The sequence below is a fragment of the Prunus persica genome, chromosome G6 (assembly GCF_000346465.2).
Source record: "Prunus persica cultivar Lovell chromosome G6, Prunus_persica_NCBIv2, whole genome shotgun sequence".
In the NCBI taxonomy this organism is placed as follows: domain Eukaryota; kingdom Viridiplantae; phylum Streptophyta; class Magnoliopsida; order Rosales; family Rosaceae; genus Prunus; species Prunus persica.
In genome coordinates, this window is record NC_034014.1 from 819,129 (window position 1) to 836,084 (window position 16,956).

Here is a 16,956-nt window from a genome sequence, read left to right on the forward strand (position 1 = left end):
GGTAAAACTCCTTGTCCATATTCTTCTTCAGTTTTCATGACCATGATGATGATGATTATGATGATGATTATGCATTTCTGCATCTCTGAATTTTCCTACATGTTGATGTGTGTTTGGCAGACCGGATAAAATTTACCCCCAAAAGTAGCTACACAGAAAATCCACTCCTAAAAAGCTTTGATCTTTGAAGAGGTTTCTTTGAAGACTGAAGACTTGGTTCAAATGGCAAGGAAACTTATGAAGCGTTCAGTAAAGAAAGAATCGTTTTTCAAGATCCTGCTTGGTGACGTCTCTAAGCATCTGGTAACATCTTCGCCTTCTTTTTTCACTTTTCACGATCAAGTTTTTACAGTCTTGAACCGGATGCATGATTGCATGTTTTCTTTCTGTGTTTTTTTGGGTTCATACTTCAAGATTGATTGAAAATTTGAGTGAATGGTTAATAGTTAATACCCCGTTCATGGATCATGTTTGGGTCGACTTCTTTTTAATTATATTGGTCAATCCTGAATAAAATCATGTTTGGCTTAACGATATTAGGTTCTTGTGTACACAAGTATATTTCCGGAAGCAAATGTGGTTATGGATGTTCTTGTAAAGTCAATTTTGATATTCGGAATGTAGGGATCCCAAAAGCATATCCCAAATGATCATCGTTGTAATTCTCTATTTGCTTTCAGGAAAGAAAAAAAAGTATGGATATATTCACAACTATAAGTAATACATCTTTTACTACTAATTCAAAATTTTAATTATGAATTAATGGCATGTTACTTATCAGTATTGGAATTCCAATTCATGCTTCTCGTGTACTTACTAATGCATGAGTATTGAAATTATTCTAATTCTTGACTTTCTCCGTGTTCACTAACACATAAATATATCCAAAATCTTAACATAGTAAGGAACCAAAATTCTAAGTGAGGACTCACCGACATTATTTTAATTCTTATTTGGCCCTAAGACTACCGACTCTTATTTCGGGAAGCAGGGCAAAGGGTATTTGGAGGGGGCTTCAAAAAGGAAACCAAGATGTTATATTGTCCATAGAGAATAGTAATAGCAGAAATATGGAGAGGTGTTCATAGCACCAAAAAGATGAAACACAAGCTACCAGTGTGTGTGGCATGGAAGCTGTCCATAGAGCATAGCAATTAATTAGAGAAATTGTGTGATTTGATTGGGACTCTAAATTATCAAAGATAAAAAGAAGGCATAAAGTGTCAAAATCTATAGTTATAATCATATATCAAAGTGTCAAAAGAAAACGTGAAATTTTGATGCTTTTTTTTTTTGGGTCAATTATCCTTAATTTATCATCAGCGCCCTTGACTTAGAGTTAGAGAGCTCTGCTCTTCCTTCCCTCTTCTTCCCATGTGTCATTCAACTCTTAAAAATTGGACCCTTCTCTGGGAGAGTAACCTTTTGCTTTTGGCAAGTAGCATTTTGACAATTCAAATGGGCTAAAATGGGGCCTGCTGACGCCAAAATCAAGCAGAGCTGCTGCACTAGTGCAATTTTCTTTTTTGTTGGGTTATTTTCTTGCTGGCTATGAATCTATATATTTAAGCAACAAGCACAGAATGGTTAACTATTCAAAGTATTATAAAATTTTGAGATATTTAGTTATACAGTCCCCTTCTATTGAGGGATCTCTCAAATAATTTTATTTGAGGGACGCCCTTTAGGGTACCCTACAATTTTTTTCTCAATGATCCAAACTATCTATTTTTTAGGTCTTCATTCATAGATCATCCTTACAAAAAATTAGACAAATCGAAAACCGTTTCGACATCCAATTGTGTCTTACAAAATCAATGAACACGGTGCTTCAAGAAAATGCTAAAATTTCAATAACTTAATTGAGTGGTCAAATGATATCGGATTCAAGTGATTTTTTGTAGAGATGATCTTTGAATGAGTATCTACAAAATAGACGGTTTGTATTAGTGAAATACAATCCAGAGTGGGGCCTACAAGGAGTGTCCCTCAATGGAAGCTCTCTGTTTAGCTATATATTTATTCTTAGCATTAATGACATAGATAAATCCTACATCATTTAATTTCTTTAAATAAACCACAAAAAAATTCAAAAAATGACAGTTGGCCCTATTGAATTTAATTTTAATTATTAAATTACTTTAATGCCCCATTAAGTGTTTTGAGTTTTTTTTATGAGGTTTTGAGGTTGGACTTGTTTTAAGAAATCGATGGCAGTTTTGTAATTTATAAGAAGTTAAAAACCTCTTTGTTATATTGTAAATGGGCTTTGGGTGTGTTTCTAAAGTCTATTTCATATAAGGTTATTTTATCATTTGGGCCCCTATATTGGATATAATAGTGAATCTCCCTAAAAATTTCGTGGTTATATTAAGAATTCAAATTATTAATTAAGTGAGGACAATATGGTAAATTTATACTTTTTTATATTTAAAAAAATTAAAATTACAAACAAAATCAGATAATGGGACACAAATACCCATTTTATCTTTCTTAATTCAAAAAAGAAAAGCAAAAAAAAATTTTAAAAAAAAATTCCCAATTAGCATAGAGGCTAGCCGGTAATAATAAAGACAACAATACCTATAATGTTATAAAACTAGAGGGAGAAAATGTAGAGAGAAGTGATATGCTAAAGATAAAGTTTCACCATGTTTATTCCTCACTTAATCTTTGGTAGAACCACCTATTTATAGGCTTACAAGATAGAAGATTGAATACCATCATTTACAATATACCTATAGGTTACAAGTACTAATTACAAATACTTAGTGCATAGGTTACATAAAATCCAACGGTGGAATATTAAGAGGTATGGTGGTCATTCACCAACTCATGCATTTACAACACTCCCCCTTGGATGTCCACCATACAATGACATTGTTTCCTCATTAAAAACCTTGCTTGGAAAACCCAGTGGGACAAAACCAAAGCGAAGGGGAAAAGAGTGAAACTTCTTCTTGATCATTGATATGGTGTTAGATGCACTTATATTGCCTCGTTAAAACCTTACTAGGAAAAATCCAGTGGGACAAAAACCTAGTCGAAGGAAAAAAGAGTACAACGCGCATATGTCCTGTATGTAGTAGAATTGGGATGCTCCCCTTAATTGATATCTCCCCCTGATTAATATCTCTCCTTCTCTGATTTGAGCAATACAAGCAACATTGTCTTCATACATGATCATCTATCACACTATTCAACCTGCTTTTCACTTTTCAAATGATTGAAATCTTTAGGAGTATCAACAACTAATTTAGTAGTTAGAATATGTTACAACAATATCAAATTTGAATTCAAAATACTCAAACTCTTAGTGTTAACTTTTAATCAAGAATATTGTGGTACTTTATATCCTTTAAGAGGTTGCTTCATCTGATATATCTCAAATATTTCATGAGCTTTGAGGATTTCCATGTACCATATAGTCTTAATAAATATGCATTTAACACATGCTATAAGTTTCGCGTTAAAGTAACAACTGCACTTATAGAAATATGGATGCATTTACGAATTAATGATCGTGCTTACAGGACATGTCTCTCCCAGGAAACCTTGTCCTTTTATTAGTGATCTTATTTCACTTCACAAACACCAATTCCTAACCTTCATACTTAACATTTGTAATTTGGTGTTTGAGTTATAGGTTCAATATCCAACCCTTCTTATTTAGTGATAAATGGAATTGCCTATTTCCATTTTTGGCCAATCACTTAACTTGTTGACATTCATGAAACGTGATTTAATATAATCATAGCCCTTGATGATTGTAGTAGCTACTAATAAACCAAATGTATTATCGATTTGTGATCCCACAATTCTCATGTGCATGCGCATGCATAATTTATAAGCATCTCATTACTTTAGGGTACCAATGCCTCTTCAGGGGCTTATGTTGTCACTTATGGGACAAACACCTCTTTTACAATGAATTATTTAGAATATGTGGATCATAACCTCCTATAGAGCGTTATTTTTTTATAGGGCTTGAATTTTTCAAATAATCTCCACTTCTAGGGAGTTAAGTTTTTAGAACCTATATTTTTGTCATGCTTCAGGCATGCCTTATATATATAGTCACCATGTTAATGGATTGTGATACGAGAATATTAATCCACGTTAGCATATGTACAACTTATATATGCATTTTCTTGATGAGACAAAAGTGGATTGATTCAACACTATTTCACGATGTTCTTCAGGAACTGCCATTTCTCCCCCTAACGGCGGGAAAATTATCTCAAAATTTAGGAAAATAAACTCACAGTCGTTATCAAATATGTGACCATTTTAGTAGGCACATTCAGTAAAACTGGTGAAGTGATCCATAATTAGATGTTGTATAGGCTCACAAATATCCCCTTGAATTATTTCAGGAAAGATGGCTCAAAGTCAATTTTTGACTGAGATGATCTTATGACAACTTTTATTTATAAGCATTCTGTGTAATGATATTTGTTGGACAAGACAATATTTTGCGTCTTTAAACGATGTCTTTACAAATTTATAAAAATCTTATGTATAATTGTGGAACATGGATTGCCAAGATAGTCATGCCACAACATAAAAGTTATTCGGTCAATGAACTTCTGGTTCATGATATCATAATCTTCAACTAATTTAATAGTTGTGTAATATTGGGGCCTCATGAACTTTTGGTTCATGACATCATAAACTTCAACTACTTTAATAGTTGTGTAATATTGGGGCCTCATGAACTTTTGGTTCATGACATCGTAAACTTTCTACCCACAAAAGAAAGTCAGAAGTTTCTCCAATAGACACCTCTGGCTGTCAATATTTGGGCGGTAATACAAAACATTACCATTGTAAAACGAAATTAACTAATAACCCGACATAAATAAAATAAAATAAAATGAGTAAAGTGGTATAAATGAGTAAAGTGGCTGTCAATATTCACGCCCTCAATTATTTGGAATCAAAGAACTTTAGGTTCTGATTCAATCAAAAGGATTCTATGTCCTAATTTAGTTATATGATGAGGATCGAGGAACTTCGGGCCATGATCTTTTGTATAATTCAAACTCATCATAATAATTAAGATCATATTTAAAATTAAATAAACAAAGAAATAAAAAAAAATGACATTATATTCATGTGTAATAAGAATAAGAATTTTTTTTCTTAAACGAGCATGATGAAGTCTGATGGTGAGTACAAAGAAACTCTATACCATGTGATGACTCTAGTTCATATAAGAAGAATGAAAATTCAGAGAAAGAAAACATACCAAGAGCTGTAGTGCTGATAACGTGTTATAAAACTAGAGGGAGAAAATGTAGAGAGAAGTGATATGCTAAAGATAAAGCTTCACCATGTTTATTCCTCACTTAATCTTTGGTAGAACCACCTATTTATAGGCTTACAAGATAGAAGATTGAATACCATCATTTACAATATACCTATAGGTTACAAGTACTAATTACAAATACTTAGTGCATAGGTTACATAAAATCCAACGGTGGAATATTAAGAGGTATGGTGGTCATTCACCAACTCATGCATTTACAACATATAATTAATTATAGAAAGTAGTTACAAAACATGATTACAAGGCCTGAGACCACATAGATGACAGAGGCAGTACATTTGAACCAGAGAGGGAATGGGATTGCAATGCAAATGAGGAAGGCCGTGATTCCAAAAAAGACCCCAAAAGAATGGAAGAGATCGACTGTTATTCTTGGACAGTTGTTGTTGTGAATAAATTTGCTTACCATGATGCAAGCAAAGGAAAACAGGACGGTGAGTCCGAGAAATCGAAAGGTTAAAGGGAGCTGGTTGGAGTGAACTTGGACGGGTGTGAGAGCCATGGCAACGGCTGTTGACAAGCAATACACCACAATAATCTTTTCCCAATCTAAGTTTTGGTACTTAGTTGGCTTAGGCCTAGCTGCTGGTGCTGGTGCTGGTACAGATGGTTGTGGTTCGGCTTCGGGGGCAGCTGAAGTACTTTCTGGGTCATCAAAAACATCATCATGGTGATGATCAAAACTGCGGCTAATAATGAGTATTATTTTCTGGAGGAATACCTTTAGGGACTCATAATAAGAAGAAGAAGAATGAGTGGAAGTATTTCTCATTTTTCTGCAATGGCTGTGGGATATTGTAGGTACAGAGAGGGAAGGACTTTATATAGCTGGGGTATATTGTAGGCTTGAGTATAATACGTGTCCCTTTGGTTCTTGGGGCCTAATCTCCCTCTTTGTTTGGTTCTATTTTGTTTGATCTCCCTCTATTTTGTTTGGTTCTTGGGGGCTAAAGTACACACTCACCAATGACGCCATGTAGTTTGTTTCATTCTTGCTTTTAGTCAATGCTGATGAGCATCCGGAACACATATCTATTCTCGTGTTTCCATTGGCCAATAATCATGTGGGCAATGGATTTGTCGACTTGGCTTGGCTTGGCTTCAATTACGTCATATAGATTTTTTGACACTTTCTTCGCACCAGCACGCGTCTCTCTATTTTCTTTCTTCTTTCTGTGTTTTTTTTTTTTTTGGGTTTAGGGTTTAGGTAAATGCTCAGCGCCAGAATATTGTCTCTTTTTCTTGATTATTTTGTTTTTGGTCACTGCGCAGCGCCAGATTATTTATTATGTGTACTTTTCTTATTACTCACCATCCACCTTTCTTAGAGCATCCACAATCATGCTCTCCATTTTTTAGTTAAATTTTAGCTAAAAACATATAAAAGTTATTTTAGGAGCTCTCTATAAATTTAAACTCCAAGCATGCTCTCTACTTTAGGAGAAATTATACTGTGATACGGTACTACCACGTGGCAGTGCCATGTGGTAGTACGGACTAATAAAATTATGACATCTGGCATTACTGTTGTTAGAGAGAGAGAGAAGAGTTTCATGAGAACGACTGTTAACGCCGTTTACTCTCTTCCTCTTTTTTTAATTTTTTTTTCTGTTTCTTTCAAAGCAAAGTAACCCGTGAATTGTCATTGGAGTCTGCACCAACATTCATAAAATACTTCTGAAAAAAAGAATACCTTTTTCAGCCAGAAAACTATGGATCTCTTTTTCTTAGGATCTCTGCTGATTTTGTTTCCCCATTTTTGCAGATCTTTTCTTCTTTTTTTCCAATTTTTTGCACTCTGTTTCCTTTTTTTTTGGGGCTCGTTAGTTCCTCGATTTTGTTTTGGACGAAGAATTATGGGAGATCTCATCCCACGCTCCAACTCCTCTTCTCCAAGTTTGAAAGTAAGGCTACCTTCCATTTCATAAGATTTTCTCACCAGATTTCCAACTAGACTCTCTGTATTCATTTATTTCTTGTAGTCTTTTGGTTTAAGTTTCTTCAAATTTTTTTCGAATTAGAATCTTACTGCAATTTTTTGTTTTATATGTTTGGCATGGTTTGCTTCACTTTTGGGGTTTTGGTTTTGTTTCAATTTTTATTTGGAATGTCTTGATTTGTGAGATGGAAGGAGTTTAATTTAGATTTGTTTTTCATAGCATAACCTGCAGATTGAAAAATGATCTGGCACTATTGGGGTTTTATTTTTCTTGCATTTCCTTATTGCAACTGATACATGATTTTATTTCTCAGTTTCCAAGGTGATGAGTGAGTTAATTTGGTTTGGGTATGTTGTTAATGGAACGATTTGGTTAATTCTATATGTCCTAACAGATTTTTTTTTTCTTTCATATGATTTGAGTAATTGCTCTGTTTATTCAAACACAAACAATTTGGGTAGCAAGAGCAACCCTTTCTCTGTTCTGTTGCTATTTTGTTGTACCTTACAAACAATTCGAGCATATTACTGCTTAATTGAGCTTGTTTCTCTAATGTTTTTAGGGTGCAAACTGTTGGATATCCCTCGTTAGTGGAGTGAAAAGGTGTAGCTGGTGTTGATTGGTAGCAATAATTCTTCTCTAGTTGCTGTTGTGATTGACAATATCAATTAGCTTTATGGATGGCTTGTGCTTTCAGCTGCCTTGTGTTTTCGATGTGCACTGTGTGCACGTGTGTGTGCTTGTGTCGCACCAAAGAGAGAAAGAGAGAGAGCACGGCAGAGAGAAGAGAAATGTGAGGGAGTGGACTGCTTGTGAGACGCAAGCAAGCAGTCCCACGAACTTGAGGAGGATGTTTCAGGTGGAAGTTAGCTGGGTTCATCAAAGGTTCAAGGGAAGGTATATCTCTTGGGTGAGAGTGTTTTTCACGTGTATGAGATTAGAAGACGAACTTAATTGGGACTTCTTGTCATCTGTTTGTACCTTGTACGGACGAAAATTTCATTCATTTCAAAAAGTTATTGGGTTTGTGTAAACACTTCACTAAATTTGTAATTGATTGCCCATCTATTTTCTTTTTTCAATGTTATACCATTTCATCTCATTGGTGAAAGTTGCCCAGCATATCATTACCACATTCTTTTGGCATACCAAAGCTTGATGGGTATTTTTTTGGGTACGCTTTTCAATTTATATGGTTTAGACCCATACTCTACTAAAATCTAAATGAGAAATTTTGTAAAGACTAGTAAAAATAAGAAGAAAAAAAAATTCTGCTTCCAGTGATTGTAGAACAAAAATATGATCATAATAGTTCATTGCAAGTTGTACAATAGAAAAAACACCAATAGAGTATATTCGAGTTTAAATCAAAATGAGTCTAGATTTCCAAGCATAAACAGCTCTTGCACCTGCACCCAAAATTATACACAAAGTTGAGTCAACGAATTAGATAACTTAAAATATAAGGAGGCATTACTTATATTGAGTAAATAATAATTATAACTATTTGTTCTTACGCAATACCTTATAAAATATGAGGAGGCATTACTTATGTAGATTATGTTGCTGCTCATAACCATAAGAATGTGAATCCTGCATTACATATAGCTTCATCAACCAAATACTCCTAAGTAGGCATAAGGCATAAGCTATAGATATATAATCACGATTGAATCATTACCTTATTCAGCTGTGTCATCAAATCACTACTTTGTAGCATACTTGTGAAAGAAAAATTGGATTGATATAATGTCCCTGTAGAATTGTAATCCTAAAAGAAAAAATATATATATTTCACCATTAAATTTTCTAGGTTCATAAATGAAAACACAAAACTTGATGTTTAAACTAACAAATTGGATTACTTGGTTAGATGGAGGCAAATATGCATGACCGTTGGTAGTTAACAAGCTTATAGCTGGATAGACCTATATAACAGTGGTAACATAACATATATATGATTAGTCGAATTTACTGTAAATAATAAGATAATTTCAAGAATCTTAAAACATACATGATTGTTAATATTTGTACTCATGGGTACACCATCTGGATGAAGAAAATTTGAACTGAGTGGTGCATGGGATGAGTTATATGAAGGGCCTATACTGCTTGGTTGCTTGGTTTTTCCTGCAAAAAAAACAAAAAAAATAATAATAAGCAACATTGTGGAGTATTAATAAGAAGAGACTAGTGGGATTTTATATAAATCAAATAAAAATATGAATACTAGTGAGTATTAATAAGCAAAATATGAAACTTTCTTACTAGATGAAACAATATCTTTTGATGTCTTTCTTCTTCGTTTCTCCATAACACTTTTCAATCTGGCATTGCTTATGCCTTTTGGCCTTACACAAGAGGGATTTCGTACTGGCGTCTCATCAAATGTGGTTGCATTACAATCATCAAGACTATCATGAATTTTTGCATTAACTTCTCCCTTTGACTTTATCATTTCTTTTTCAATCAATCCTGCTATCTCTCTCAATTTTTGCAGAGCAATTCTAGTAGTATTTTCTGTCTCTGATGCCTTAGTCAATACATCATAAGCTGTTCGCATCAAAGTATTTCGTCGCAATGTGACCGATGATTTACCCTTTGTTTGTAATAATTCACCATGCTCACTTGCCTCCAATCCTTTATTTGCATCTTTTGTCCATCGCTTCAATATATATTGTTTTGGTATTTGACTCCAACATTTCACATTTAGTACCCTTAGAGTGTGACGACACAATAAACCCATAGACTCGAACATTTTGCAGCTACATGAAATACTGCAATTCAATGAATTTAGTTGGACAATGTAAACTCTTTTATGACCTTCTTCATTCAGTTCAAATGAGTGTATTGTACCATCACTTCCAACTTCATGCATCATCACTCCCAGACTATCTACAAACTCCTTTTCAAATAATTTGAATATTTTTCTTGTGTAGATAGTAGCAGCATGATTCATAAGGCCACTGCTTTTGGCAATTCTAGAAGAGAGTCCTTGATTGCAACGAAAAGATTCTTCTAATTCACTTGAACGCATTTTTTCTGCTTGTTTATCATAGTGATGCACAAATTGAGTAAGACTCATTGTCTTAGTAGACATCTGATGAAAAACATTATTTGTGCTCTCACTTCTTTGTGAAGATTTTATCTTAGCAGTGAAAATATGTTGGCTAAATACTGGACACCATTTCGCACGAAGACCATACAATGTCTTCAACCACAGGTTGCCTGTAAGGTTGAATTTTGCCAATAAGTCATCCCAAGTAGACTGAAATTCCAATTCTGTCTCACAATATCCTTGAAGACACTTGTTGAACATATGCTTAAACTCAGGATTCCCATAATAACTTCCCAAATTTCTTGCAGCATTTTGAGATATATGCCACGAGCATAAATGATGACATACCCCAGGAAAAACTTTTTCAATGCCATTTGCCATTGCCTGACATTGATCAGTAAAAATAGTCTTCGGTTTTCGACCTCCCATTGATTCTAAAAATGTCTCAAATAACCAAATAAATGAATCAATTTTCTCATCCAATAAAAAAGCACAACCGAATAGTACGTTTTTCCAATGGTGGTTGACGCCAACAAAAGGAGCACATATCATGTTATACCTATTAGTTCGATATGTAGTATCAAATACTACCACATCCCCAAAACAATCATAGTCAATTCGTGACCTTCCATCTCTCCAAAAGAAGTTTGTCATTCGGTTTTCTTGATCCACTTGCACTGTGTAAAAGAACATAGGATCTTCAGCTTGTTTGCGCTTGAAAAGGTTTATCAAGCTTTGAGCATCACCTGCTTCAATCATGACCATTTTCTCCTTATTGACAACATTGTAGCAATCTCTTTTTGTAAAACCAACATTTTGAGACCCACCAACTTCTTCTGATAAATAAGAGTATGTATTTGTGGTCCTTATTCCTGCATCCACCATGGTTTTAATGACACCCAAATGCGCTTCTGACACTTTTCTATTTGATCTCAAAAATTGCCTCTCTTCTGGCATAGCAAGTTCATGGTTATGTTCGTAAACAAAATGAGAAACTTTCCACATACCATTGTCATTCTGGAAGGCAAATCGAATTCTAGCTTCGCAACCTGTTCTCGTCTCTAATTTGTTAGCCATGCTCACTTCTGAAGGGTCACTATCTAGTCGAAAACCTTCTTTTGAACAAAAATAACTAAATTGCCTCAAAACTTTTTTTGTATTATATCTCTTTTGTCCCCTCCGAACACTAAATCCAGTTCTCGTAGCATAACTGTTGTAGAGATTATAAGCTTCCTCTTCAGTGGACACAACTTTTCCAAGCAAATCCTCTTCAAAATTTTCCGTACGATTGACAATCATTGGATTTTCTTCTTCACTTTCAATATCAATAACTGCTTGCACACGCCACAACATCATTTTAAAAACAAAACAAACAAAAATTAAGAGTATAATTGTTGATAAAATACTTATTGACAAGTACATCTGCGTGCTACTTTTTTTGTTTAAAAAAAAAAAAAATCATGCAAACAGCCAAGTTAACGAAATAGCTATGCAAAAAGTAATTAAACTATATATGTGCAACTAACTATGTGTGAATCTAGTTTCACTTTATCGGAATACTAAAAAGAACAATCTACATAAATTGAGAAAAAAAATTATAGCCTGCAATCGGAAACAACATGCAGAAATAAGGGGGAAAAAAAAGCTGTATAAAGTAAAGGATTGTTTGATTGATTTGATTTACCATTATCCATTTTTGGCAGAGTCTAGTCCTTTATTTTTTTGGGGCGGCTCCTTTTCTTGGCTGCAGAAGTATTTTATGAATGTTGGTGCAGACTCCAATGACAATTCACGTGTTAGGGTTATTTACTTTGAAAGAAATATAAAAATAAAATAAAAAAGAGAGGAATAGAGTAAACGGCGTTAACAGTGTTCTAATGAAACTCCTCTCTCTCTCTAACAACAGTAATGCCAGATGTCATAATTTTATTAGTCCGTACTACCACATGGCACTGCCACGTGGTAATACCGTATCACAGTATAATTTCTCCTAGTGTAGAGAGTCATAAATGTTATAACTCTTTTTCAATTGGTCCATCTCTATTTAAAAAATAATATAAAAAATAGTTAGCATTAATTTAAGGTTTGAAATACTCATTAAATAAAGCAGCATTAAATTATAGGGAGCCACTATGAGTCATTTCTCTCTCCTCATATTTAGAAGCTCCTAGAGGTCTCCCTATTTTAGGAGGTGGGGAGCATGGTTGGAGTTGTATTTTTTCAATTCCTCCCTAAAATTTGTCTAAAGATGTGATTTAGGGAGTCCATTGTAGATGTTGTTATTATATGTCGTTTAGGGGTCATGAGGGTCGCCAAGAGGCTTACAATCCCACTACTAAAAAAAGCCTCAAAAGAGACTTGAGCCCTATCATTCCTTTTTGGCTACTTTAGAGGGCTTCTTAGTTGGGAGTTGGGGGGGAGTGTAGCCAATTTAAATTTCCTTTATATCTCCAGGAGTTGTAAATGTAATTTTTTTTCTCCAATGAGGAAGATGTAAATCTAAAGATGTGTATTTGATTTTATTGTCTTAATTTGTTTTTGTGTTAACTTTATAAAAGAAATTTTGTGTGTGTTAGGTTTATTTTATTTTTTCAAACAAATAGACATAAAAATATTTAAATTTGGAGAAGATATAATTCCACTCATTTTGTTGATCACAAAAGATAAGAAAGCACAATAAATAAATAAAAGGAGCTTCACTAATATACCCAAAATATGGACTGAAATTATAAAAAAAACCCTACATAGAATGCACTTTAGAAACACACCCAAAACTCATTTACTACATAGAAATTGGTGTTTAAGTTTCTATAAATTACATGATTGCCATTGATCAATTTAAAAAAGAAGTCCAACACAAAAAATTTAAATAGCACCCAAAACAAACCCAGCCCAATTTTATAAAAAAACCCAAACAATTCATTACAAACAAAACGTCTTGAAAACCATAGCTTCATTAATGTGCCATGTTGATTAATGACTGTAATATTCCACACCTTTACTGTCATGTTGATTAATGGTTGCAATGTTCCAGTCTAGGGTAATAACACTGCTATTTTCCTATGACATCCTATTTCTAATGCATGTTTACCCCTGTAATGTTCCAGTCTAGGGTAATAACACTTCTAGTTTCCTATGACATCCTATTTCTAATGCATGTATACCTTTGTAATGTTCCAGTGTAGGGTAATAACATTGCTAGTTTACTGTCATGTTGATTAATGGTTGTAATGTTCCAGTCTATGGTAATAACACTGCTAGTTTCATATGAAATCCTATTTCTAATGCATGTCTACCCCCTGTAATATTCTAGTCTAGGGTAATAACACTGCTAGTTTCATATGACATCTTATTTCTAATGCATGTCTACCCCTGTAATGTTCCAGTCTAGGGTAATAACACTGCTAGTTTCATATGACATTCTATTTCTAATACATGTCTACCCCCGTAATGTTCTAGTCTAGGGTAATAACACTGCTAGTTTACTATCATGTTGATTAATGCTTGTCAGGTTGCTATTTCTAATACATGTCCAACAAAGAAACTATGAAGAAAGAACAAACCAGACCAACTCAAAACAAGTTGAGCCCAAATTGTTAATACTATTATGTCATAGAAGTACGTAGTTAATACTACTCTGTAATAGAAGTACATTGTTAATACTTTGTCATAGAAGTACATTGTTAAACAAAAATAAGATCCATAACTGAAATAGTAATAAAAGATAAATCGATAATCAAATCTTAAAATACATTTCGAAAATCAACTAAAATCCGAAGAGAAACACATAATTGAAGCAAAAGATCAAAAATCTCAAGTCCAAACCAAACAACGACGATGACAATGATGACGACAACGATGACGACGACGTGGTGAAGAGGAGTAGAGCTTGAAGATGAGGAGTAGAGCTAAGAGCATTTGATCAAGGTTTGTTCGAGTTCTTGAACAATCCGAAGAAAAAAAAATCAATAGAAGCACAATTTTAGAACAAGAAATCGAAGGTGAAATATTGAAAATTGTAGATTAAATATGAAGAATATAGTTGGGCCTGAGATTGAGCTTGGAAGCTCCTCTTGCTCCAACACCAGAGAAAGCTCTTTTGTCACGGGTCTGTTGTTCCATTTTTTTTCGTTGAAATGCTTGAAACCACGGAGAGTAATATGCAAAAATCATTTCAATCATAGTGGCACATGGCATCCATATTACTGGCAGCAACACCAAAGTCCCACCAGATTTCTCATGCTTACCTACACAAAGAGACCTTGCATGAATCAGGCTCATCGCAAATATGAGAATTCAATTCAAGAAGCTGCCACATGCGCTTGCAGTGAGCACATCCACCAGGAACCCATGTTTTACAGCTGGAGAAATGACGAACTAAGGTCTCAAGCCCCTTGCAAGCAGGAAAATCACAAGCAACCTGGCTTCCTCTGAACACCTTGTTACGGGGCAGATCTGATTTGGTTTTTTTGGCATATTTGATTTTTTGGTAGATCTATGCAGATCTGGGCAGATCTGATTTTTCTCTCTCAAATCCATAATATATACAAGGGCAATATAGGTATTTAACACACACAAATAAACTAAAAAACAGCTATTAAATTGAAACAATTGAAAGCTGTCAATTTTTGGGTTTTTTTTTGGGTGAGTTTATAGTTTTTAAATAGTATAGGGTTTCTTTATAAGACTAGTCTAAGATTGGGTATATAACTAAATTTCTATAAATAAAAACCAATGTTTGAGAGTAAAAAAGAATTGTGAATGAAGAAGAATTGTGATTTTATGAACAAAAAGCTGGGTATATATAGAAAAATTTGAATTTTTCTTGGCCTTTAGATTATTGTATCTATTGAATTTGGCTAAAATAATATAGTTGTTGGTTTGTCAGTGTGAAAATTGGACCCTTGGAGATGACATCAAAGGAACTATAATTGACGTGGCCCCATACATAAACTTTTGCTGTAAAGTAATTGTAGGTCCAGCAATTTATTCACTATTCAGGCTTATTAATTATTTGTTTTTCTCCTCTCTCTTGTCTTTTATTTTTTTGTTTTCCTTATTTCGTATGACAAGCGTTTAAAAACTCTCCCCCCTACTTAATTTAGAAAATAGGTTGAAAATTATTCTAAAAACCAAAGTCACGCAACCACGTTTAAAAACCCTCTCCCCATCCTAACTTGGCGAAAAAGAAAAGAAAACAAAAACAATCCAAGATTAATTACAAGTCCTCAATGAAGCTAGAGACAGGTTTTCTGCTCTATGGGCCTCCAGGGTGCGGTAAAACATTGATCGCGAAGGCTGTTGCTAATGAGGCAGGAGCTAACTTCATTCACATTAAGGTTTGTGTTATTTTGTTTTGCCCAGTGGAAAATAAACATTTCAATCAACGTATGTATTTGCATAATTTGACAAAATCTGTTTGATTTCGCATGGCCTTTGGTAAATGGTTAGGGCCGCGAACTTCTGAATAAAAAGTGGGGAGAAAGTGAGAAGGCAGTTCGGACATTGTTTAGTCGTGCAAGGGCGTGCACACCATGCATACTTTTCTTTGATGAGGTTTGTGGTTCTATCTTCTCCACAGTTGTTCTTCCTGCTATCCCCTTTATAGATTTCCATAATTTGTTTTGCAAATATTAATAATAATATCATGATTATGCTGCATCCGTTCTCAATACATTAACCTGTTGGACATGGTAGATAGTTTTGTCGACGAAGTGCCCTACAAAATCATCTCTTTTCAAGTTTCTCTCTGTGAATTAATTGGCAGGTGACCGAGGGGAACAAGGAGTAGAGAGTGTTGAGATTCTATTGAACCAGGTAAACCAATCTGGAAAAAGGCAGGCTTTGACCGGTTCGAAGTTCATCCATCTACAATGCACACACTCACTCATATGTTATTCATCCATGTATAAAATCAACTGAGTACTGCTTACAATTGCAGTTACTTGTAGAGTTGAACAGTGGAGAGAAGCGGAAGGGTGTAATTGTAATTGGTGCCACTAATAGGTAAACCTCATTGTTCATTCTTCTTCGGTTTTAATGATGATTATGATTATACATTTCCTACAAATTGACGTGTTTGGCAGACCGGATCTAATGGACCCTGCCGTCTTACGACCCGGAAGATTTGGTAAGCATATGTATGTTCCCCTGTCCAATAAAGATGAGCGTGGCTTCATCTTAAAAGCTCTTGCAAGCAACAAGCCTATGGATTCCAGTGTTAATCTAAGTGAGATTGGACTGTTGAAGGAAAATGGTGATCTTCCTAATATAATTTCACCACCACTAATTAAATAATGGGGTTTTATTATTTTAGGTTCGACCCATTCGAGACGCAAGTCTCTTAATTACAATCCCTTGCTTCAAGGGAAAAACCTTTGATTCCAACATAAAGAAACAGAACGTGTGTGTTTTGATTTTGCAGCTACTCCCAAGTCCAACCTCAGGATGCCTACGTATCCTTTGCAGGAATCAAGCCACTCGTAGTTCAAAGATTCATGATGAATAAATGACTCATCACAAAACGAAGAATTTGAATGGGTTTAATTGAGGAGTTTGAGTGAATTTAGCTGAATAAACCAGGGATTCGATATGGAAATATGTTTGGGATGGTTGCATCAAGATTG

At 34.4% G+C, this 16,956-nt stretch overlaps 1 protein-coding gene and 1 long non-coding RNA gene across 2 annotated transcripts; one reads left to right on the forward strand and one right to left on the reverse strand.

Moving 5' to 3' along the window:
• On the forward strand, window positions 6,916-8,374 carry LOC109949568. Its single transcript, XR_002272021.1, has 2 exons — window positions 6,916-7,236; window positions 7,835-8,374. It is a non-coding gene; the product is annotated as an uncharacterized LOC109949568 (long non-coding RNA).
• LOC18774630 (protein FAR1-RELATED SEQUENCE 5) lies at window positions 9,512-11,407 on the reverse strand. The gene has a single exon (XM_020567333.1). The coding sequence runs from the start codon at window positions 11,405-11,407 to the stop codon at window positions 9,512-9,514; it is 1,896 nt and encodes a 631-aa protein (XP_020422922.1).